The 25,598-nt window shown below is 44.6% G+C and overlaps 1 protein-coding gene across 2 annotated transcripts in view; it reads left to right on the top strand.

Moving 5' to 3' along the window:
- Nucleotides 1-8,719: 8,719 nt before the first annotated feature.
- Nucleotides 8,720-25,598, top strand: part of vars1 (valyl-tRNA synthetase 1) — a 91,655-nt gene continuing 74,776 nt past the window's right edge. Inside the window, exons 1-3 of one of the 2 annotated variants that reach the window (XM_073031616.1) lie at nucleotides 8,720-8,798; nucleotides 11,705-12,109; nucleotides 18,365-18,508. In XM_073031616.1, the coding sequence (XP_072887717.1) occupies nucleotides 11,747-12,109; nucleotides 18,365-18,508 (507 nt within the window). In that variant the 5' untranslated portion in view covers nucleotides 8,720-8,798; nucleotides 11,705-11,746. Of the gene's footprint in view, nucleotides 8,799-8,867; nucleotides 8,985-11,704; nucleotides 12,110-18,364; nucleotides 18,509-25,598 lie in introns of those variants that run through there. The other variant, XM_073031615.1, reaches the window with a different exon arrangement.

Below are 25,598 nucleotides of genomic sequence, written 5' to 3' on the forward strand. Positions count from 1 at the left end.
TTGATGTAGCATAGGAGAAGTGCGGGACGGTCACCAGCATAGGCTTGGAACATAGACTGTTCCACGTAGCCAACAAACAGGCAGGCATAGCTAGGACCCACGTGAGTGCCCATGGCTACACCTTTTGTTTGAAGGAAGAGGGAGGAGCCAAAGGAGAAATTATTTAGAGTGAGGACTAGTTCCGCTAGGCGGAGGAGAGTGGAGGTAGAGGGGAACTGATTAGGTCTGGTGTCTGGAAAGAAACGGGAAGCTTTGAGACCTTCCTGGTGGAGGATGGAGGTATATAGGGACTGGACATCCATAGTAAAAATAAGATGATGGGTCCTTGGAACCTGAAGTCCTGGAAAAGATCCAGAGTGTGAGAAGAACACTACCTCACTATTTTTTTTATATTTCTAAAAAAACTTTTTATATATATAAAATAAATAATTACGCTGCTGCAAAGTTAACAAATTTCCCGACATCTGCCAGTGATATTAAACCTGATTCTGATTCTGAAGCAGAAGGCAGCCACTCAGCCTCACATTCCCGCTCCTGTCACTTAAACGATGATGACTATATCAGCACCTTTAGACTGGGAGATTTAACTTGGTAGATTGGTTTATTATTGTCACATGTACCGAGGTATGGGGAAAATCTTTGACTAGATGTCATCCATCCCTTCATCATGTCAGTGCATTAAGGCAACAACAGTGTAGAAAGACAGGGGGGTAGAATAGCGGTTAGCACAGTCACTTTACAGCAACCACCGATTGGGGTTTGATTCCTACTGCTGTCTGTAAGGAGTCTGTATGTTCTCTCCATGACCACATGGGATTCCTCTGGGTGCAATGGATACCTCCCTCATCGCAAAGGCTTATGTGTTAGGGTTAGTGAGTCGTGGCATGCTGTAAGCCAGGTGACGCTTACTGCCTCCAGTGCAATCTGTGCTCATCCGATTTGACACAAGTAACACATTTCACTCTATGTTTCGATGTATGTGAAAAAATAAAACTAATCTTTATCTTTGCAAGGGAAAAGCTGTAATAGAATGCAGAATGACGTGTTACAATTACAAAGAGTGAGTGCAATGCAGGCAGATATTAAGGAGCAAAGCCATGACACATAGATTGTTGGGTCAAGAGTCCATTTTATCATACTAGGAGACCATTCAATAATCTTACGTGCATTAAGGCTGTTGTATAATGTGCCTGATGGGAGGGGGAGGAAGTTGAATGTCCGTGATGGGTGTTGATCACATCAACAGTGTGTGAGCCTGTAGTTGAGGCCACTAGGAACATTTCTGGCCTCTGTGTAGCTGCATCCACTAATATCAAGAAATTTGTGCCCATAAAATGGGCAAGCAAAATCCACATGAATCCCGGGGCAGGGTAATGCAAGCAATTCCCAGGGGTGGAGGGGTGCTGTTCTTGGCATCTTCTGGATGTGTTGGCATCATGAACGGTGCATGGCAAGCTGCTCGATATGCTGATCTATCCCAGGCCACCAGGCCTACAATTTTATTTTGACCATGCCTAGATCACTGGCGTGTATCTTCTCCCACACTTGATGGTACAACAAATCTCAGTCCCTCCATGAGTCAACCCCCACCAAGGGAAGGTTCATCTCAGTGCTGGTAAAAATGGCAGAACTAGGAACTCTGCTACACATTCTGGCCATTTTTGGTTGCCCACTGGACCTGAGACAGTGTGGGGTCTTTTCCCTTTATATTACAGTATCTGTCATCGCAGGCCGATTTTCATTACAGAGAATACATCTTCTGTAAATTTTTCAGTTATTTCCTTTCCTAAACGGGACAGTCCAAACGGGACTGTTGACAGTCTGTCAACAGAGGTTGATGGGATCAGTCAACCTCTTGAATTCGATCTTGTAATTGTATCCTCCAAGAAACAGAGCCCATCTCTGCACTTGTGCTGCTGCTGTTAGTGGAACACACTCCCATCGATTGAAAATGGACACAATTGATGATCAATACTGAGGGTAAACTCTTTCCCATACATGTGACATGAGTGTGTGAATACCCTGTCTGACGTCACCATTCCTTTGTCCTTTGGAAAGCCATCTCACACGGCTTTATCCACGGACATTTCTTCCCAATCTGTAGTAATGAATTCCAGGGGTGGAGCACAGTTGGCAGGTCTGGCAAGAACTTGTTATATCATGTGACAAACCCTAAAATAGGACCACAACTGTGATCTGTGAAACATCCCTTCAACCCGAGTCAATCAACTAGAGACAACCCGAGACAAAGATTCCCTTCAACCCGAGACAATGATTCCCTTCAACTCAAGACAAATCAACTAGAGACAACCCGAGACAACGATTCCCTTCAACCTGAGACAATCAACTAGAGAAAATCTGCAAATGCTGGAAATCTGAGCAACACACACAAAATGCTGGAGAAACTCAGCAGGCCAAGCAGCATCTATGGAAAAGAGTACAGTAAACGTATTGGGCAGAAACCCTTCAGCAGGACTGGAGAAAAAAAAACTGAGGAGTAGATTTTAAAGGTGGGGGGAGGGGGAGAGAATCACAAGGTGATAGGTGAAACCTGAAGGGGGATGAAGTAAAGAGCTGGGAAGTAAATTGGTAAAAGAGCTTTTAAATGGATCTGGAAACTGTGTGTACAAGCTAGTGGCGAAGACATGTTCCCAGAAAGGATACACGGCTGTGGTAATAGGTCTAGGTAAACATGTGGTCGAAGGGTCGGAGAGCAGCAGGGATCACAGAAGGGGAGCAGTGAGAGAGGGTTTCACTGAACTCTTGTCAAAGGGTAGGCATCCCTCGAAGAGACTTCACAGTGTAGTAATTCAATCACAAACAGGAGAAAATCTGCAGATGCTGGAAATCCAAGCAACTCACACAAAATGCTGGAGGATCTCGGCAGGCCAGGCAGCATCTAGGAAAAGAGTATAGTCGATGTTTTGGGCCAATGGTTGATGATCAGTAATGAGGGTAAATTCTCTCCTATATAAGTACTGGTTGATATGTTTTTAACCCCATACCATGCTCAAGGCTGTTCTATCAGTCTGTGCATAACTTTTCTCTGCAGCAGTGGGAGAATGTAATGCACAGTCTAAGGGGCATTCATTTCTATCTTTCATAACATGTGACACGACTGCACCTTTATCATATGGTGAGGTGCCACAGGCAAGCTTCACTGGATAATATGGATCATAATCTGTGAACACAATGTCTGACGTCACTATTTCTTATGTCTTTTGTAAAGCCATCTCTCACTGCTTAACCCAACTGACATTTCTTCCCAATCTGTAGTAATGAGTTTGAGGGGTGGAGATTGGCAGGAGCCTGGTAAATTAAGTGACAAATCCTAAAAAAGGACCACAACTGTGATACATCCTTTCACCTTGAGACATCCACCATTGCTTCAATTTTCTCAGCAGTTTTACTTGTGTAATCCTTGTACATCAATGATGTGACTACAGTAAGATGCTTAGTTCAAAGAATTCAATCCTGTTGCATCATGCACTGAGCACATTATCTTCTAATCTTTTTAACATTGTCTTGAAATTTTGGAGATGTTCCTTGTCATCCTCACCAGTAGCAATGATGTCTTTCTGGTAACACTTAGTACTTGGGCTGCCTTGCAGAAGCTAGTCCAGAGCATTTTAACTGAGTGCAGGTTCAGATACTACTCTAACGATAAACCTAAGATAGTGTTAAAGCCCTTATGGTGAGAAGAACTTTGGTTTCTGCTTCCATTTCCATTTGTAGGTAGGCCTCAGGGAAGTCCACTTTGTTGAGGCGCTTCCCTTCTGAAAAGTTTGCAAAGATACCCTCTGTCCCGGGCAGAGGGTGTGGATCTACTTTCAGTACTGGGTTGATTGTGACATTAAGATTGTCACAGATCCTGACAACCCCATTCGATTTAGCTACTGGGACCACTGGTACTGCCCATGGACTCCACTCAACCTTGGAATGTAGTCCTTTAGGTTCCAGGTGATCTAGCTCATTGGCTACTTTATCTTGAAAGGTGTAAGGAACCAGACAGGCTTTGTAAACCTTCTGTGTGGTATTTTCATTTAACACTATTTTTGTGTTTTCCAAATCCATCCTTGAACACTCTGTGGCATCATCCAGTACTTTTCTTAATTCACTTTCAGTTGACTCTGTTGCAGGCGATGTGATATGCAAGTGATGGATGGATCTCTAATCAAGGTGTAGTTGTCTAGCCAATCACTGCCCCACAATGCTGGCCTTCTTGCTCATACCACATACATGCCAAATGTGGCCTGCTGGTTGTTATATTTCACTGTTACAAATGTCATTTCCATAGGCGTTATCTTTTCTCCAGTACAAGTTCTCAGTTGGAGGATCCAGTTCAGTATCTTTGAAATGTTGTTCAAACTCATTTTGAAACAGCTGAGCTAATGACCAATTCCAGTTTAATTAATTTGCCTTTCACTTCTGATGTAAGCCATATTGCTTGTCTCCTATTAGTTTTCACAATTTAAATCTCAAGGGTAGCCAGTCCTATGTCACTATCATCGTTATCAGAATTTTTATCATCAACTTGCAGATTGGTTCCCTTTTTGAGACTCAGCATGACTTTTTGTATTTATCTCTTCCGTATGCAGTTCATTCATTTTTGTCCGTCCAAAATGTTGTTTGTATGTGTCCTACTTTGTTGCATTTTCTGCAAGGTTTGCCTTTAAACCTGCTTTGGGCTGGTGTACGTGAGCCCCTGAAACAACACCAACACAACGGTAGCGTAGCATCAAAGTAAGTTACAGAAAGTTGTAAAATTAGACAGCTCCATCATCAAAAGTTTCAAAGATACATTTAATGTCAGAGAATGTATACAATATACGTATAACCCAAAATGTTTTGCAACCCTGAAAACAGAGGAGTGTCCCAAAAGAATGACAGTTAACTGTTAGAACCCCAAGGTCACTCCCAGCTCCGCTCCCTCCCATGAGTAAGCGGCAGCAAGCAATGACCCCCCCTCCCACCAGCAAAAAAAACACTGGCACCCACTACCAAGCCCTCAAGCATGCCCCAAAGCAACAGCAAAGACATAGACTTGCAATATCCCAAAGACTACTCATTCACCCAGTATTTGACATACCACAGGCTCTCTCTCCATAATAAGGGAGAAAATGGTGTCTCCGTCTCACAGCGAGAGGGGAGACATAACAAACGACTCGCTAGTTTATGATGTTAAAGTCCACTGCATCGCTTTTACTGAGCTCTGTGCCCAAAGAGTCATAGATCTTCCGGCTCCCAGGATACACCGATCTCCTGCTGGGTCACCGACCTTCGATCCGCCTGTCTTGAGCCATGAGATCTTGGACCTCCGAAGGCAAGCTAAGCTCTCAGGCTGCATCCTTGGCATGTCGAATAATGGCCAGTTGTGAAATCCCGAGAGTGGATCCCATTCCCGCAAAGAACCGAAGTCAGAGTGTAACTTTAGATCAGGGTCTTCAAAAGAACCCTGAAAGGGAAAATTAGAGATGATGATGATTATGATGATGATGTTGACTCAGGCCTGAGAGGCCAACGTCGGGCATTTTCATGCCTTACAAGGCGCGGAACGAAAGACTGTGTGGCGCATCACTCCTCACACAGACATTTCGCAGTATTTTTATTTATTTTATGAGGTCGAGTTGCGAGCTCAAAAACTCAACCCGGCACAGACGGAAAGCCTACTTGGGAACGGCCTGACTGGATTCGAGTAGGAGATTAGAGGTACCTCTGTGGTATCCAAGACATCTTCAAGGAGTGGTGCCTTAGGAAGGCAGTTTCTATCATTAAGGACCTCCATGACCTGGGACATGCCCTCTTCTCATTGTTACCATCGGGTAGGAGATACAGAAGCCTGAAGGCACACACTCAGTGATTCAGGAACAGCTTCTTCCCCTCTGCCATCTGATTCCTGAATGGACATTGAACCCATGAACACTCTCTCCACTTCTTTATTTTTGCTTTTACACTACTTATTTTAACTTAATTATTTAATATACATATATACTTACTGTATTTCATATTTTTCCTATATCTATCATGATTTTACATTGTACTGCAGCCGCTAAGTTAACAAACTTCCCAACATATGCTGGTGATAGTAAACCTGATTCTGATTCTGATTTGTTTGGCCAGACAGGTTTCTCTGTCAATTGTTTGAAGAGAATGGTGCCAGTTGGTAGAGAGGGAGGATGTCCAGGGCTGTCAGAACCACTTCCTGCCATCCCAGAGTCGACTCCTACAACCGCCATGGATGAGGCCCCAGAACCTGAGATTGCTTCACAGCTACAAGTCCCATCTGCCAAGCAGAGTGATCCCCCATGTCAGGAAAGATGTTATTCCACAAGAATAAGAAATCCTCCACAGTGATTAAATCTTTAGACCTGAACAGGATAATTAAAATTTACAAGGCTGTAGATGCCTATATAGAAGCTGTATTATATAATGTAGTGTGTGTGTGTGTGTGTGTGTGTGTGTGTGTGTGTGTGTGTGTGTGAGTGTGTGTGTGTGTGTGAGTGTGTGTGTGTGTGTGTGTGTGTGTGTGTATGTGTGTGTGTGTGTGAGTGTGAGTGTGTGTGTGTGAGTGTGTGTGTGTGTGTGTGAGTGTGTGTGAGTGTGTGTGTGTGAGTGTGTGTGTGTGTGTGTGTGAGTGTGTGTGAGTGTGTGTGTGTGTGTGAGTGTGTGTGTGTGAGTGTGTGTGTGTGTGAGTGTGTGTGTGTGTGTGAGTGTGTGTGTGTGTGAGTGTGTGTGTGTGTGTGTGTGTGTGTGAGTGTGTGTGAGTGTGTGTGTGTGTGAGTGTGTGTGTGTGTGTGTGAGTGTGTGAGTGTGTGTGTGTGTGTGAGTGTGTGAGTGTGTGTGTGTGTGAGTGTGTGTGTGTGTGTGAGTGTGTGTGTGTGTATGAGTGTGTGTGTGTGTGAGTGTGTGTGTGTGTGTGTGTGAGTGTGTGAGTGTGTGTGTGTGTGAGTGTGTGTGTGTGTGTGTGTGTGTGTGTGAGTGTGTGTGTGTGTGTGTGTGTGTGTGTGTGTAATGATTAGAGGGCAATACATTACATTTTTGAGTTAAGATGCATTCTATATTGGAGTTAGAGTTTATAGCTGAGCAGGGAGGAGTGTTGTGGATTTAATATTTCTATAATATTTGAGTAAAATTGTAAATAAATTCTTTGTTGCTCACGTAATTTATTATGGCTTATATGTAGCAAGTATGTGAATGACATACGTCATTACGGCACGGCATCATATGTGTGTGTCTCACTAAAATGAAATCTAAATGCACATGTGTTATCCCTGGCACTGTGTTTTAATTTCAATTAGTTTTATGTTCTGGAGTTACAATACATAACACTCCACATACAGCTTATCCAGGCCCCTCAGGATCAAATACAGACTTGACTATATGTTTTAGTCAAGCTCCCTCTTCTAAACTCAAACCTTGGCCAAACTTTCTGAATAAGTGATGCACCATCAATAACTCTCGGAGATGTGAGGCCAGAGATAGGCTTTTATTAGCTGGAAGAAAGCACTGTCAGCAGCAAGAGACCATCACAAAACATCCTGGAGACTGAGGGAGGAGCAGTGCCTCCAATCGCCTTCATACAGGGGTCTGTGGGAGGAGCCACAGGAGCAGTCAGCAGGGGGCGTGTCCAGACAGGTATATGTAGTTCACCACAATAAGACAACACACCAACTCCACATGTCAGTCTTGCAAATCATCTCTGAATTGCATCTGACACTAAATTAGGAAACCAAAGTAGTTCACAATTCAAATGTTGTCTTATTAATGTCCTGTGCGACTGAAACCAAGCCTCCCTACATTTCATCACCTCCCTCTGCTTCCTCAAATCCTTCCCTTTATTCCATGGTCTACTGTCAGATTCTTTCTTCTACAATTGGAGAAGAGGTGCAGGAACCTGAAGACCAACACTCAATGATTTGAGATCAACTTCTCCCCTCCATCGTCAGATTTGTAAATAGTCAACAAATGTATGAACAACTGCCTCTCTATTCCTCCTTTTCACAATTTATTTTCTTTTATAATTTACAATAATTGTATGTCTTTGCTGCTGTGATAATGAAGTTCAAAATAAGTTTATTATTAAAGTATATATATATATGTCACCGTGTAGAACTCTGAGATTCATTTACTTGCAGGCATTCATAATAAATGCAAGAAACACAATGGATTCAACAGAATACCCCACACAACAGGACGCACAAACAAGCAATGTGCAAAGGACAACAAACTGCAAATACAAAAATAAAAATAAATAATAATAAGTAAATGCTAAATAAGGCTATTGGCATTAATTTAGTTTTGTATACTTTCAATTTACTATCCTGCCCATCTTTGTGCCATTTCATATACAATCCAAAAAAGTTTCACTCTGCTTCCTTGGATGAGAGTGTTACCCTATTACAAGAGATTAAAGGTGTTGGATCCGTATTTGGAGTTGGGAGCAATAAGGGATAATAATGTTGGAAGAGGAATATTGAAACAGATAGGAATATAACGGGTCGATGTTGAGATATTTCCATTATAGAAACAATCTTAAGTAAAGGTATATAGTTACAAAATAAGAGAGTGTCAAACGTATATGGGGTAAAAGCACTGACGATACAATAATCTTTCAGTTTCCACGTATAGTACTCGTAGAGCCCAAACATTCAGGTTGATGGTGCAAATCAAGTCTTCCAGCCACAAGGTGTCAGTGACAACGCAACGAAAAATCTGTATGCGCCTATTTATGTGCCCTTTTCACTGCCGGATGAGAATAGAAAGGGATCGACTCTCTTTGGTACGATAATTAGCAAAAGGTTAGCATACTCTCCCTAAACAGAGACAAATAGTGATAAGGTGTGACGCACAATATTTTGAGTTGCAATCGGGATCCTGTTTTTCAGGACGGAGCGAAGGCCAGACCTAGCTGGTGGGGGGGGCGGTGAGCGTGGGGTCCTAGTTCGGCTCCTTCCACGAGGGTGTCAGTGTGGGACGCGGAACCGGTGAGTGTGCTGTGAAGGGAGGAGCTGATGGTTGCAAATTGCTAGGTTAGAGCCGGGGGGGGGGGGGGGGGGAGATGCATCAACCGTTTTGTATCAATGTTCGAGCCCTCGGGTATGTCGCGGCGTTCCATTCGAACCCTCGGGTATGTCGCGGCGTTCCATTCGAACCCTCGGGTATGTCGCGGCGTTCCATTCGAACCCTCGGGCTGTGTCGCGGCGTTTCATTTCATCCGCGGGCAGCCTCTTCAATTGCTGGGCGCGTTTCGTTAGCGGCGGACCCTGCTCCGTCACCTCGCCACTGATTGGAGTGCCCGCTCCGGAACTTCTCATGAGCCGGGGCAACTTGACCAGCTGATGCAACCGGCTGTCACATAGCAGCAGAGGTTAATTTCTATAACGTACGATAAGATCACGGTAGCAGGGTCTCAATGTTTACATTTATATCCCTTTTTAAAGTCTCATGATTATCCCCAGAGTGTTTATAAAGAGGACTGAATTCAAGTTTTCTTTTGTTTCGTTTTACTGGAAATCTCATTTTTACTCCTGAGAGTTTCTCTGGGCAAATAACCTGCAAGCGAGCACAACACCCTCGCCGCTCATTGTATACCGAAACTTGCATACATTGCAAAAGGAACAACCCTGGATTCAAAGTCGCATCTTCCCTACGTTCTCTGTGGCGGCTTGTCACCTCTACATCTCAAACCTGGTCTGGTTTCACACGCGGTGGGAGTGGCAAAATGTTGATGTTCAAAGGGAAACGGCTGTCTTTGCGCTGAAAACAAATGGCATGTTGTCCTTTACTGCTCGAACTACACAGGGCCTTGGGTGATTGCATCTGGGGTGGAGCTTACAGTTCTCTGCTGCCGAAACCACTTTATGCTGGCTGTAGATGGAATTCAAATATTCACGGAACAGGTTTTCAGGTCTGTCAGAGCAGTGATTGGGGTAGACTAGTTAATCTCTGGCACGTCAGATTTAGAGTCAGGTATTCAGCGCTGAAACAGGCCCTTTGGCTGAACTTGTCCACGTTGACCAAGACGCATATCTGAGCTAGTCCTAATTGCTTGTGTTGGCTCAAATTCCTCTTTATCCGTATACCCATCATAACTGTCCCCTTCTCTGCAGCTTCTTCCATCCCCTATGAAAATGTTTCCCCTTGGGTCCCATTTCACTTTAAATCTATGTCCTCTAGTTTAAACTCCCCTACCCTGTGATCGTCCACCTTCTCTAAGTCTCTCGTGGTTTTGTATAGACCTCTGAGGCCACTCCCTTAGTCTCTTTCCCTGGGGGGGGGGGGGGGAGAGAAGGTTCCACCCTATCCAATTTATCCTTGTAACTCGAGCCTTCAAAGTTCAATGTAAATTTAGTGTCAAAGGTGTATATCACCATTTATTACACTGGGATTCGTATTCTTGTGGGCATTCACTGAAGAACAAAGAAACACAACCCAGTCGAAAAGCTGCAGAAATAAAGGCTAACAAACATCCAATGTACAGAAGAGTACCAGCTATGCAAATATATATAAACAATAATAAATAGGACAGGAGTAACACTGAGGACAGGAGTTGTAAAAGTCCTTGAAGGAGAGTCCATAGGTGGTGGAATCTGTTCAGTGTTGTGGTGCATGAAGTTATCCATGCTGGTTCAGGAGTTACACAGGCGTACTGGTAATGTCTTCTGTTCCAGATTTCCTGTAACTTTCCAAGTGCAGATGCACCAGTGACTACACCTAGCATAGCGTTTAGCATAACACTATTACAGTGCTGGTGACCCGGGTTGGATTCCTGCTGATGTCTGTCTGGAGTTTGTACATTCCCCCCGTGACTGCAAGGGTTTCCTTGGGGTGCTCTGGTTTCCTCCCACAGTCCAAAGATGTAGGGGTGAATAGATTAATTGATTGTGTGTGTAATTGGGCAATGGAAGGGCCTGTTGCCATGCCATATCACTTTAAAAAAAGTTGTCTCATCTGCTGGGATGTTACTTGGTTATTTTGCTTTCGCGTTACCGCCTTACAGCGAATTGTTACCGCTGTGTTGAAGATGGTATCCCAAATGCGTGGGGTGATAAGTAAATTGTCCCTAGTTCGCAGGTGAGTGCTAGAACCTTGAGAGAGGGAGAGGAGTGGGTGAGCATCTCTACTGAAAGTGTGGGATTTAGTCAACTCCTTCACAGGTAAAGCTCTCCCTCACCACTGAGCGCTGCCGCAGAAAAGCAGCATCCGTCATGGAGGACCCGTACCATTCAGGCCACGCTGCCCTCTCATCCAGCCATCAGGCAGGCGGTGCAGGAGCCTCAGGTCTCACAGGAACAGTTATTACCCTACAACGATCAGGCCTGTGAACCAGCATGGATATCTTCACTCACCTCAATGCTGAGCAGAATCCACAGCCTGCAGAACTACTTTCAGGGACTCTGCACCTCGTCCTCAGTATTTTTTTATTTGCATAGTTGGTCTTCTTTTGCACAATACTTTGCCAGTATTTGTTTATGGGTAGTTTTCATAAATTCTAATTTATTATTTTCCGTAAAATGCCTGTCAGAGTGTAAATCTCAGGGTTGTAAGTGGTGAAATATCTGTACTCTGATATATATTTACTTTGACATTTGAGAATAAAAAAGGAGGGATTGGTGCAGGATTGGTGTATCTGGGTGGTTGGTGGTACTACAGGCTCTGGCAAAAAATAATATTAAGTTTAAAACAAGATTGTGCTTTTTTTTAGACCCTTCCCCACTGTTGCAGCTGGACACTGGAATAACTCACAATGGCCCCGCCGTCGCTCTACCTCTCTCCTCACCCTCATAACTTCCAGAACGCCAGGGTTCTTATTGCTCTGGAGTACGGGAAGCTGAAGCTGAAGGTGGTGGAAGTCCGTGGACCATCAGCCGGTGATGCATTAACGAGCTCGACACCAGACAGGCTGCCGGCCCTGGAAGCCGACCCTAAAACGCACATCCATGGCGCGTCTGCGGTGGCGCACTACCTGGTCCCCGAGCGGATGAGGGGCTGCGGCCCGAAGGAGGCTGCCCTGGTGCAGCAGTGGGTGAGCTACGCGGACATCGAGGTGGTCCCATCGGCCTGTGCCTGGGCCTTCCCAGCTCTGGGCTTACTGAAGCACAACAAACAGGTACTATCCTTCAAACTGAGCCCCCAGAGGGCAGCCTCGTGGTGCAGCAGATAGAACTGCTGCCTCACGGCTCCAAGGATCCCAGTTCATTTCCAATATCACTGACATGAGGCATGAAGTTTGCTGTTTTGTAGCAGCAGTACATTGCTATACATAAAAACCAATTCTCCTCAAACTCCTAATGAAATACAGCCAGTGTTTTGGGCTGAAACCCTTCATCAGTGAAATAGGATTGCTCTGTGGACCTACTACACAGGCTCAGTGGGTTGTGTAACTGGAGGAGTGTGAAATGCCAGTGCAATACGCCAAAACGTGGAGAGGATGTTTCCTATCGTGGGTGAGTCTAGGACCAGAGGGCACAGCCTCAGAATAGAGGGACATCACTTTAGAACAAATGAGGAATTTCTGAAAGCATATAAAAATCTGCACAGTACTGTAGAGAGGAGCTAGGCCACCCAGAGTGTAGTCACAGGTTGCCACAGATGGCTGTGGAGGCCAAGCCATTGGCTATATTTAAAACGGAAGTCGATTAGATGGAAGAGCAGAATTAGGCCATTCAGCCCATCAAGTCTGCTGTGTCATGCAATTATTATCCCTCACAGACCCATTTTCCTGCCTTTGACACCTTTACTAATCAAGAACTTATCAACCTCATATTAAATACATGGGGAGAAGGCAGGAGAATGGAGTTGAGAGGGAAAATAACTTGGCCATATTAGAATGGTGGAGCAGACTCGATGGGCTGAATGGTCTAATTCTCCGCTTACAGTACTGTGCAAAAGTCTCAGGCACCCGAGATTTTTACGTGGTTTCAGACGGTATGGCCTCCACAGAGCCTCAATCTCAACATCGTGGAGATTTTCTGGGATTACCTGGAGAGACAGAAGCAAGTGAGGCAGCAAAAGTCTGTAGCAGAACTCTGTCATTCTGGTGGCTTAATCAGCGGCGGGAGCAGCGCAGAGAGGATTAAATAAAAGTACAGAAGGGACAAGTGGAGCGGCCATTGTTGGGAGTGTGAGTGTCGGGCTTTGGCTCAAAGGTGGTTTTGACTTGGAAGAGGCATTAGCTTTGGGTAAGTTTCTCATTACAAACGAGAAAATCTGCAGATGCTGGAAATCCAAGCAAAGTGCTGGAGGAGCTCAGCAGGCTAGGCAGCATCGATGGGGGAAAAAAGCATAGTCAACGTTTTGGGCCAAAATCTCTGGTCCTGTCGAAGGGTCTCGGTCCAAAATGTCGACTGCACTTTATTCCATAGATGCTGACTGGTCTGCTGAGCTCCTCCGGCATTTTGTGTGTGTTTCCGGATAAGTTACTGTTAAGTTTCCCTTTTTTCCTTACTGTGTCAGGGGAATTGGTGCAGTTTAAATAGCCATTCTGTGTCTTTCACGCTGGATATTGGAGATTAGGAGAAGTGCATCCAGCTGCAGCTCCTTGAAGACCGTGTTAGGAATCTGGAGCAGGAGCTGGATGACCTTTGGCTTGTACGGGAGAGTGAGGGGATCATCGATTAGAGTTACAGGGAAGTGGTCGCCCTTAAGTTGCAGGAGGCGGGTAGCTGGGTGTCTGTCAGGAGAAGGCAGTTAGTGCAGAGCACCCCATGGCCATTCCTCTCAATAGTAAGTGTAACGTTTTGGATACTGTTGTGTGGGATGACCTCCCAGGGGAATGCCACGAAGACCGGGTTACTGGCACTGAAGGATGGCTCTGTAATGCAGGAGGGAGAAGAGGGGAGTGACAGTGATAAGGGGACTCAATAGTCAAAGGAACAGACGGGAGATTCTGTGGATGTGAATGGGACATCCGGATGGAATGTTGCCTCCCAGGTGCCGAGGTCAGGGGCACTTCGGATCGCGTCCACAGCATTTTGGGGGGGGGGAGGGAGAGGAGTCAGATGTCTTTGTACATATTGGTGCCAATGACATAGGAAGAAAAAGCAAAGAGGTCCTGAAGGGAGAATTGAGAGAGTGAGGCAGAAAGCTGAGATCAGGACCTCCAGTGTGGTCATTTCTGGTTTGCTACCTGTGCCATGCACCACTGAGGATATAGAAGCAAATGATTTGGCAAATTAATGCGTGGCTGAGAAGCTGGTGCAGGGGGCGAGGCTTCAGGTTCTTGGATCTTTGGGATATCTTTTGGGGGAGGTATGACCTGTACAAAAGTGACAGGTTGCACCTGAGTCAGAGGGGAACCAATAGTCCTGCAGGCAGGTTTGTTAGAACTGTAAAGGAGGGTTTGAACTAATTTGGCAGGGCATGGGAACTGGAGTGAAGGGATTCAGGCTAGGATGGATAGTAATAAAGCAAGGATAATTAATAATAATAATAATTAATATAATAATAAGTAATAATTCACTCAGACAGTCAGGAAGGGCAGGCAGCTGATAGGACAAAAATATAGCCAGCAAGGTGAGTATCAGTGCATTAGGGATGCAGAATCAAAAAGGGTAGCAAATACAGTACTCAAAGTATTATATCTCAACACACAGAGTGTTAGAAAGGAGGTGGATGATCTTGTTGCACTTTTACAAATTGTTGGGTATGATGTTGTGGCCATCACTGAATCGTGGCTGAAGGATGGTTGTAGTTGGGAGCTGAATGTTCAAGGTTACACATTGTATCAGAGGGATAGGAAGTTAGGCAGAGGGGGTGGCATGGCTCTGCTGGTAAAGAATGGCATCAAATCATTACAAGGACGTGATATAGAGTTGGAAGATGTTAAATCGTTGTGGGTTGAGTATCTGGGAAAAATGAGTAAGGTGCAGGACAGATATATTTCGAAAGCAAAGAGATACAGTACTCAAATGGAAAAACAGTACAATGGAAAGCAGAAATTAGTGGGAAGACAGAAGATTGGAAAGCTTTTAAAAACCTACAGAAGAGTCAATAGGAGGGAAAAGATGAAATATGAAAGCAGGCTGGTAAATAATATCACAGTGGATAGTAAAAGTTTTTCAAGTATGTTAAAAATAAAAGAGAAATGAGAGTGGATACAGGACCGCTAGAAAATGGGGCAGGAGAAATAATCACGGGGGATAAGGAGATGGCAGATGAATTAAATGAGTAGTTTGCACCAGTCTTTACTGTGGAAAACACCAGCAGTGTCCCAGGTGTTGAAGGGTGTGAGGGAAGAGAAGTAAGTACAGTTACTGTTACAAGAGAGAAGGTGCTCAAAATGCTGAAAGACCTAAAGGTATATAAGTCACCTGGACCAGAAGAATTGTATCCTAGGTTCTGAAAGAAGTAGCAGTAGAAATTGTGGAGGCATTAGTAATGATCTTTCAAAAATCATTGGATTCTGGCATGGTTCTGGAGAACTGGAATATTGCAAATGTCACTCCACCCTTTAAGAAAGGAGGAAGGCAGCAGAAAGGAAATTATAGACCAGTTAGCCAGACCTCAGTGGTTGGGAAGATGGTGTCAATTGTTATGGATGAAGTGATGGAGTACTTGGTGACACAGGACAAGATAGAACAAAGTCAACATGATTTCCTTAAGGGAAACTCTTGCTTGATGAACCTGTTGGAATTCTTTGAGATGATTACAAGTGGGATAGATAAAAGGGGATGCAGAGGATGTTGTATATTTGTATTTTCAGAAGGCCTTTGACAATGTGCCACACATCAGGCTGCTTACCAAGTTGAGAACTCATGGTATTCCAGGAAAGTTACTTGCATGGTTAGAGCATTGGCTGGTTGGTAGGAGGAGGCAGTGAGTGGGAATGAAAGGATCCTTTTCTGGATGGCTGCCAGTGACTAGTGATATTCTGCAGGGGTCGGTGTTGTGACCTCTGCTTTTCATGCTGTATATCAATGATTTAGATGATGGAATAAATGGCTTTGTTGCCAAGTTTGCCAGTGATACGAAGATTGGTGGAGGGGCAGGTAGTGTTAAGGAAATGAGGAGGATGCAGAAGGACTTAGACAAATTAGGAGAATGGGCAAGAAAGTGGCAAATGAAATACGGTGTTGGAAAATGAATGGTCATGCACTTTGGTAGAAGAAATAAATGTGCAGACTATTTTCTAGTTGGGGAGAAAATCCAAAAATCTAAGATGCAAAGGGTCTTGTGCCGAACACCCAAAAGGTTAACTTGCAGGTTGAGTCGGTGGTGAGGAAATCAAATATGATGTTCACATTCATTTCAAGAGGTCTAGAATATAAGAGCAGGGAAGTGATGCTGAGGCTTTATAAGGCACTTGGGAGGCCTTACCTTAAGTATGCTGAACAGTCTTTGGCTCTTTATATGAGAATAGATGTGTTGGCATTGGAGAGGGTCCAGCGATGGTTCACAAGGATGATTTTGGGAATGAAAGCGATATCATACGATGCTTGATGGCTCTGGGTCTGTACTTGCTGGAATTTAGAAGGTTGAGTGGGGAACTCATTGAAATCTTTAGAATGTTGAAAAGCTGAGACTGTAGATGAGGAAAGAATGTTTCTCATGGTGGAGGAGTCTGGGACAAGAGGGCTCGGGCTCAGGACTGAGCGGCGTCCATTTAAAACAGAGATGCGGAGGAATTTCTATAGCTGGAGGGTGGGGAATATGTGGAATTTGTTACCACAGGAGGCTGTGGAGGCCAGGTCTTTCGGTATATTTAAGGCAGAGATTGATAGGTTCCTGTTTGGACTTGGCATCAAAGGTTACAGGGTGAAGGCTGGGGAAAAGGTTGAAAAGGGGAAAAAAACGATCAGCTATCATTGAATGATGGAGCAGACTCGATGGGCCAAATGGCCTAAATCTGCTCCAAGGTATTAAGGTCTAAGTTGTCCAAGAAGATTGCCCAACAATCTACCAGTTGATTTTCTTATAAAACAACGTGATAGTGTACTTAAGAGAATTGATGCAGTTTTAAAGGCAAAGGGTGGTCACATCAGGTATTGATCTGATTTAGTTCATTTTTACTGTTTACTGCTCTTTATAGTAAATTTTTTGATATTTAGAGACCATTTCATTATTTTTGACAGTACGTTCGCTTTACAGAAATTAATTTACATGTGCATACAACTTCTGAATGTCTTCTGGTCTAATTGTGATTCAGACATTTAAGTGGAGGCTGAACAATCATTGGAGATAGGGACGGTGAAGGGAGGTGGGAGGAATGACTGGGCTACTCCCCCGAGTGAGAGGGTTGTCAACTGGCTTAAAATGATGTCATATTCTTTTGGGGTTTGGAAGTACGATGGGTGAAGGATGTCAGATCCTGAGGGGGCTGCGCTTGTGTCGTTGTGCTGAGCCTGCTTCTGGGAGAGTCTCGATCAAAGGGCCATGGCTATGTCTGCCAGCTGTTTGGAAAAGCCACACTGTTGCCCTCCTCTGCTCTCACTTTGCCTTGAGTTCCCCTTCATAATTTTAAGGAGATTGGAAGGAAATACAGGGTAGGTGTCAGAGTTAGTTTTTTGATCCGCAGTGTTTGGTGCGTGGAATGTGCTGCCGGGGTGGGGGTACTAGGTAGGCACGTGCATGATTGAAAAATGGAGGGTTATGTGGGAGGGAAGGGTTAGATTGATTGGCTTTCGAATAGGTTACAAGGTACAGTACTGTGCTCTAGTGTTCTGTGTTTATCCCCTTTGCCCAAAACAATGGAACCTGTCTCCATTCAGCAGTTGCTGCATTCCAGATGGCAACCACTCCGTTGTGTAAATAAAGCGTCTTAGAGTTCCTGTGCATTTTTGCATGGCTCCACTTGAAAGTTCAAAAGTTCAAAGTAAAATTTATTATCAGAGTACATACAAGACGCCACAGAAAACCTTGAGATTCTTTTTCCTGCCGGCATACTTAGAAAACCTATAGCACAGTAACTGTAAACAGGATCAATGAACAACAAACTGTGCGAGCAAATAGAAGATGAGAGGTAAAGAGTCCTTAAATTGAGACCATTGGTTTTTGAACCAAGAGGCCAATCCTTCCCCTCTGGGAACATCCACTGACTCTTTCCATTCCCTCCGTCTTTCTAGCTTATTAACGTATTATGGCGGGGGAAGAGTGCATTCAGCTCAGAGTAGATGCCAGTTACTGGCGGAAGAATTCCCCCACCCCCCTCAGTCACGTTGGACCTGCTGGGGGAGTATCATTCAGTGAGAGTGAGAAGGTGTAAACTTCTGAAAGACTGCGCCAGAGATGAGGATTGAAACTGGGTCCTTCGGTTGTGAGGCACAGGAGCTCACTGCTGACTTCTGTGCCTCCCTGAAATGTTTCATGTTTCTAATGTTACCTTGGTTGTCGAATAAACTCCCCCTCTCATTATCTGTTATTACAGGCCGTTGAAAGAGCAAAGCTGGATTTGCAGAAGGCTCTGCGGTTCCTCGACGACCATCTCAAGCTGCGGACCTACCTGGTGGGGGAGGCGATCACCTTGGCGGACATTGCCGTGAGCTGCGCGCTGCTACTGCCCTACCAGCACGTAAGTCGCATGATTTCTGCGGGCGATTTCCAACAAGCTACAGCTATCTTCCACACTGAGGCTTCCTTCAGTGGCTGTGACCTCTGTGTTGTGGTGTTGGAAGGAGTCTGCCTCTTTATTCTTGATTGGTTAAATAGGACGATTTCTCTTCAGGAACTACACCGGAAGTGATGTCCCATGGTAACTGGTACCTGGTTTATTACTGTCAGGTACCGAGGTGCAGTGAAAATCTTTGTTTGCATGTCTTGTAAGGACATTTAAAAGGATCAAGGATCAGCTTAATTTGCCTTACAATTTATATCTATGGCTTCCCGGTGGCCCAACATTTTAATTATGATTCCCATGCTGACAGGTCTGTCCATGGCCTCCTCTTATAACCATATAACAATTACAGCACGGAAACAGGCCATCTTGGCCCTTCTAGTCCGTGCCAAACACTTACTCTCACCTAGTCCCACTGACCCGCACTCACCCCATAACCCTCCATTCCTTTCCTGTCCATATACCTATCCAATTTTACTTTAAATGACAATACCGAACCTGCCTCTACCACTTCTACTGGAAACTCGTTCCACACAGCTACCACTCTCTGAGGAAAGAAATTCCCCCTCGTGTTAACCTTAAACTTTTGCCCCCTAACTCTTAACTCATGTCCTCTTGTTTGAATCTCCCCTACTCTCAATGGAAAAAGTCTATCCACGTCATAATTTTAAATAACCTCTACCAAGTCCCCCCTCAACCTTCTACGCTCCAAAGAATAAAGACCTAACTTGTTCAGTCTTTCCCTGTAACTTAGGTGCTGAAACCCAAGTAACATTCTAGTAAATCTTCTCTGTACTCTCTCTATTTTGTTGATATATTTCCTATAATTCAGTGACCAGAACTGTACACAATACTCCAAATTCGGCCTTACCAATGCCTTGTACAATTTTAACATTACATCCCAACTTCTATACTCAATGCTCTGATTTATAAAGGCCAACATACCAAAAGCTTTCTTCACCACCTTATCCACATGAGATTCCACCTTCAGGGAACTATGCACCATTATTCCTAGATCACTCTGTTCTACTGCATTCTTCAATGCCCTACCGTTTACCATGTATGTCTTATTTGGATTATTCCTACCAAAATGTAGCACCTCACTTATCAGCATTAAACTCCATCTGCCATCTTTCAGCCCACTCTTCTAACTGGCCTAAATCTCTCTGCAAACTTTGAAAACCTACTTCATTATCCACTACGCCACCTACCTTAGTATCATCTGCATACTTACTAATCCAATTTACCACCCCATCATCCAGATCATTAATGTATATAACAAACAATGTTGGACCCAGTACAGATCCCTGAGGCACAGCACTAGTCACCGGCCTCTAACCTGACAAACAGTTATCCACCACTACTCTCTGGCATCTCCCATCCAGCCACTGTTGAATCCATTTTACTACTTCAATATTAATACCTAACGATTGAACCTTCCTAACTAACCTTCCATGTGGACCCTTGTCAAGGCCTTACTGAAATCCAGAAAGACAACATCCACTGCTTTACCCTCGTCAACTTTCCTAGTAACCTCTTCAAAAAATTCAATAAGATTTGTCAAACATGACCTTCCACGCACAAATCCATGTTGACTGTTCCTAATCAGACCCTGTCTATCCAGATAATTATATATACCATCTCTAAGAATACTTCCCATTACTTTACCCACCACTGACGTCAAACTGACAGGCCTATAATTGCTAGGTTTAGTCTTAGAACCCGTTTTAAACAATGGAACAACATGAGCAATACGCCAATCCTCCGGCACCATCCCCATTTCTAATGACATTTGAAATATTTCTGTCAGAGCCCCTGCTATTTCTACACCAACTTCCCTCAAGGTCCTAGGGAATATCCTGTCAGGACCTGGAGATTTATCCACTTTTATATTCCTTAAAAGTGCCAGTACTTCCTCCTCTTTAATTGTCATTGTTTCCATAACTTCCCTACTTGTTTCCCTTACCTTACACAATTCAATATCCTTCTTAGTGAATACCGAAGAAAATAAATTGTTCAAAATCTCCCCATCTCTTTTGGCTCCACACATAGCTGTCCACTCTGATTCTCTAATGGACCAATTTTATTCTTCACTATCCTTTTGCTATTAATATAACTGTAGAAACCCTTTGGATTTATTTTCACCTTACTTGCCAAAGCAACCTCGTATCTTATTGTAGCTTTTCTAATTTCTTTCTTAAGATTCTTCTTACATTCTTTATATTCCTTGAGCACCTCATTTACTCCATGCTGCCTATATTTATTGTAGATATCTCTCTTTTTCCTAACCAAGTTTCCAATATCCCTTGAAAACCTTGGCCCTGTCAAACTTTTAACCTTTCCTTTCAACCTAACAGGAACATAAAGATTCTGTACCCTCAAAATTTCACCTTTAAATGACCTCCATTTCTCTATTACATCCTTCCCATAAAACAAATTGTCCCAATCCACTCCTTCTAAATCCTTTCGCATCTCCTCAAAGTTAGCCTTTCTCCAATCAAAAATCTCAACCCTGGGTACAGTCTTATCCTTCTCCATAATTATATTGAAACTAATGGTATTGTGATCACTGGACCCGAAGTGCTCCCCAACACATACCTCCGTCACCTGACCTATTTCATTCCCTAACAGAAGATCCAACACTGCCTCTTCTCTAGTTGGTACCTCTATGTATTGCTGCAAAAAACTATCCTGCATACATTTTACAAACTCCAAACCATCCATCCCTTTTACAGTATGGACTTCCCAGTCTATGTGTGGAAAATTAAAAACTCCCGCAATCACAACCCTGTGCTTACTACAAATATCTGCTATCTCCTTACAAATTTGCTTCTCCAATTCTCTCTCCCTATTAGGTGGTCTATAATACACCCCTATAAGTGTTACTACACCTTTCCCATTCCTCAATTCCACCCAAATAGTCTCCCTAGACGAGCCCTCTAATCTATCCTGCCAGAGCACCGCTGTAATATTTTCTCTGACAAGCAACGCAACGCCTCCCCTTCTGTCCCTCCGATTCTATCACACCTGAAGCAACAAAATCCAGGAATATTTAGTTGCCAATCACACCCCTCCTGCAACCATGTTTCACTAATAGTTACAACATCATATTTCCAGTTATCAATCCATGCTCTAAGCTCATCCACCTTTCTTACAATGCTCCTAGCATTAAAATAAATGCATTTAAGAAATTCTTCACCTCTTCCTCTCTGTTTATCACTAACAGTGCAAACAACTTTACTGTCTTTTTCTTCCTTCTCCCATACATCTGTTCCTACACTTTGGTTCCCCTCCCCCCTCGTATCTAGTTTAAATCCACTGGAGCCTCTCTAGCAAACCTACCTGCAAGAATATTTGTCCCCTCCAGTTCAGATATAAACCATCCCGCTGGAACAGGTCCCACCTTCCCTGGAAAACTGCCCAATTATCTATAAATCTGAAGCCCTCCCTCCTGCACCATGTCTTCAGTCACGTGTTGATCTGCACTATCTTACTATTTCTAAACCCACCTGAACGTGGCACTGGCAGCAATCCTGAGATTGCTATCCTGGAGGTCCTGACCTTTAACTTGGTGCCTAATTCCCTAAACTCACCTTTTAGGACCTCCTCACTCTTCCTATCCACATCATTGGTCCCTACATGGACCACGACATCCGGCTGCTCACCCTCCCTCTTGAGAATACTGAAAACTCGATCTGAGATATCGCAGACCCTGGCACCAGGCAGGCAACAGACCATCCGGGATTCTCAATCTCTTCCACAGAACCCCTTATCTGTCCCCCTAACTATCGAATCCCCTATCACTACCGCCCTCCTCTTTTCCCTCCTTCTCTTCTGAGCTGAGGGTCCAGTCTCAGTGCCAGAGACCCAACCACTGCAACTTCTCCCTGGTAGGTCGTCCCCACCAACAGTATCCAAAACGGTATACTTATTGTTGATGGGAATGGCCACAGGAGTGCTCTGCTCTTCCTGTCTATTCCCCTTCCCTGTCCTAACAGTCACCCAACTACCTGCCTCCTGACTCCTAGGGGTGACTATCTCCCTGAAACTCCTGTCTATTTCTGCCTCTGCCTCCTGAATGATCCGAAGTTCATCCAGCTCCAGTTCCCTAACACGGTTTGTCAGGAGCTGCAGCTGGATACACCTTTCGCAGATGTAGTCATCAGGGACAACAGTGCTCGCCCTGACTTCCCACATACTGCAAACAGAGCACTCAACTGCCCTAACTGCCTCCATTACCTACTCCTAATCTAATTATATTAATTAAAGGAGCTTACCCGGCCTTACCTTACCTGGAGTGAAGCTTGTACTCAGCCTCTGCTCGCTTTTTAAATTCTCCCGGTGCCTCATGGGCTGACTTTCATGCGCTTGCGCAGTTGTGCCCCGTTCAACCTCACCTCTGCCTGTTCTCGCCAAAGCCTGATTGAGCCAAAGCCGACCCACTCTGCCTCAGTCCGCTACGACGATGGCCGCTGTATATGGCAGTCTTTCTTTTAAACCTTTGACGCGCTACGTCACACGCCTGCACAGTCTAGCCTCTTTGCCGCGATCAATTAAAAAAAAACAGCTTCTCTCTGAGCTTCTTTTACCTCTTCCCTCTCTGTGCTCTTGTGCCACGATGAGGCCACCCACAGGGTTGAGAAGCAACACCTTCAACCTGATGGCATGAATATTGATTTCTCCTTCAGGTTAAAAAGATACCCTCCCCCTTCCCTCTTCTATTCCCTACTCTGGCCTCTTATCTCTTCTCACCTTCCTATCTCTTTGGTGCCCCTCCTTCTTCCCTTTCCCCTATGGGCCACTCTCAGATCAGATTCCTCCATCTCCAGCCCTTCACCTTTCCCACCCATCAGGCTTCACCCATCACCTTCCAGCTAGCCTCCTTCTCCTCCTCCCCCCCCCCCCCCCCCCCCCGCCCCACCTTTTTACTCTGGCGTCTTCCCCTTCCTTTTCAGTCCTGAAGAAGGGTCTGGGTCTCAGATTGTCTCAAATTCATTTTCACAGTTGCTGCCAGACCTGTTGAGTTCCTCCAGCATTTTGTGTGTCCTGTTTAGGAATTTGCTGTGAATATTGTGTTCAGTTTTGGTCTACAAATTTGAGGAAGGACATTCTTGCTATTAAGGGAGTGCAGCGTAGGTTAATTCCTGGGATGGTGGGACTTTCATATGTTGAAAGATTGGAGCGACTGGGCTTGTATACACTGGAATTTAGAAGGATGAGAGGGGATCTGATTGAAACATATAAGATTATTAAGGGATTGGACACGCTAGAGGCAGGAAACATGTTCCTGATGTTGGGGTAGTCCAGAACCAGAGGCCAAAGTTTAAGAATAAGGGGTAGGCCATTTAGAATGGAGTTGAGGAAAAACTTTTGCACCCAGAATATTGTGGATCTGTGGAATGCTCTGCCTCAGAAGGCAGTGAAGGCCAATTCTCTGGATGCTTTCAAGAAAGAGTTAGATAGAGCTCTTAAAGATAGTGGAGTCAAGGGATATGGGGAGAAGGCAGGAATGGGGTACTGATTGTGGATGATCAGCCATGATCACATTGAATGGCAGTGCTGGCTCGAAGGGCTGAATGGCCTACTCCTGCACCTATTGTCTGTTGATGTTTTAGTGTGACTTGTGACAGTAAATGACAAAATGGAAAAGTATTAAGAATGTGCAGTGTGGAATTTAGTTGCAGGGAGTGCAGTGTAGGTAAAGATTAGCTTTATTTGTTACATATTTGGTGAAAGGTGGTGCAGTAAAGCTGCTGTGCTAACGTTATGCTACTGTGCCACCTGGACTGGACCCAATTAGGGTGCAGAGGCCACGATTGAAAAATCGTGAGTTCATCGTTATCGCACAGGAGGTCTGTTCAAGACTCTCATTGTGCAGAATATCCCACTTTGGAGCTTAGTGTGAACAGTTTGCTATTGGGGTATTAATTAGTCCCAAAATATCCCTTTATTTCAGTCTGACTGTAAAATCCTGAGGATGTGCCTTCAGGTTACGAGGATGTCCCTTTGCAACAGAGATGAAGAGAGATTTCTCTTAGCACAGAGTAGTGATTTTGTGGAATTCATTGCCACAGACAGCTGTGGGTTCTTGATTAGTCAGGGCATCAGAGATTACGGGGAGAAGGCAGAAGAATGTGGGAGAGAGGAATAGCAAGCCATGATGGAATGGGCCGAGTGTTCCATTTCTGCTCCCGTATCTTATTGTCTAACCTGAGATGCAAGAGCTGGAGATGTTGGAAGCTGGGGCAACAGACTGCTGGGGGAACGCAGCAGGCTGAGGAATATCTGGGTGGTTGCTGGAGAAAGGGAAGGATGACATTTTGGCTCGTAAAGCCAACACCTTGATTCATGCAGAGCAGCTGGGCATACTTTCTGCGGTGGTAGAGGACTGTTTCCTCACAACACCGGAGACCGGAGTTTGATCCCGGCCTTCGGCGCTGTCTGCATGGAGTTTGCCCATTTCTTCCCGGGACTGCATGGGCTTCCCTATTAGTGTTTAATTGGGCTGCCTGATGTAGGTAGGTGGTAACAGAGTCAAGAGCAGGATTTTTTGGGCCTCATTGGTTTCGAGGAAATGAGTGGGGTCTCCTATTTTACATGAAGGCGTGAGGATACCTGAAGGTGAGATGTGTTGTCTTTATGCATGAAAGCTGAAAGCATGTCTAAATGATCAGCTGTTTGTCAGCATGCATTAGCCACAAATAACAGGTGAGGGGGAACTTCCATAGCCAGAAGGGGGTGAATCTGTGGGATTCGTTACCACAGACAGCCTTTGAGGCCAGGACATTGGGCATATTTAAAGTGGAGATTGATTAGTAAGGATGTCAAAGGTTACGGGGCGAAGGCAGGAGAATGGGGTTGGGAGGGATAATAAATCGGCCATGATGAAAGAGCAGTGAAAATTCAATGGGCCGAACTGCCTGATTCTTTTCCTATATCTTATGGTCTTATTTGGAAAGCAAATGCTGCATCAAATGAAATGTCTTGGGCTTGTCCTGATAATCTTATACAACCGAGTCATCTGCACAAGTAAATGTATGCACGGGTG

The sequence above is a fragment of the Hemitrygon akajei genome, chromosome 2 (genome assembly GCF_048418815.1).
Source record: "Hemitrygon akajei chromosome 2, sHemAka1.3, whole genome shotgun sequence".
Taxonomy (NCBI): domain Eukaryota; kingdom Metazoa; phylum Chordata; class Chondrichthyes; order Myliobatiformes; family Dasyatidae; genus Hemitrygon; species Hemitrygon akajei.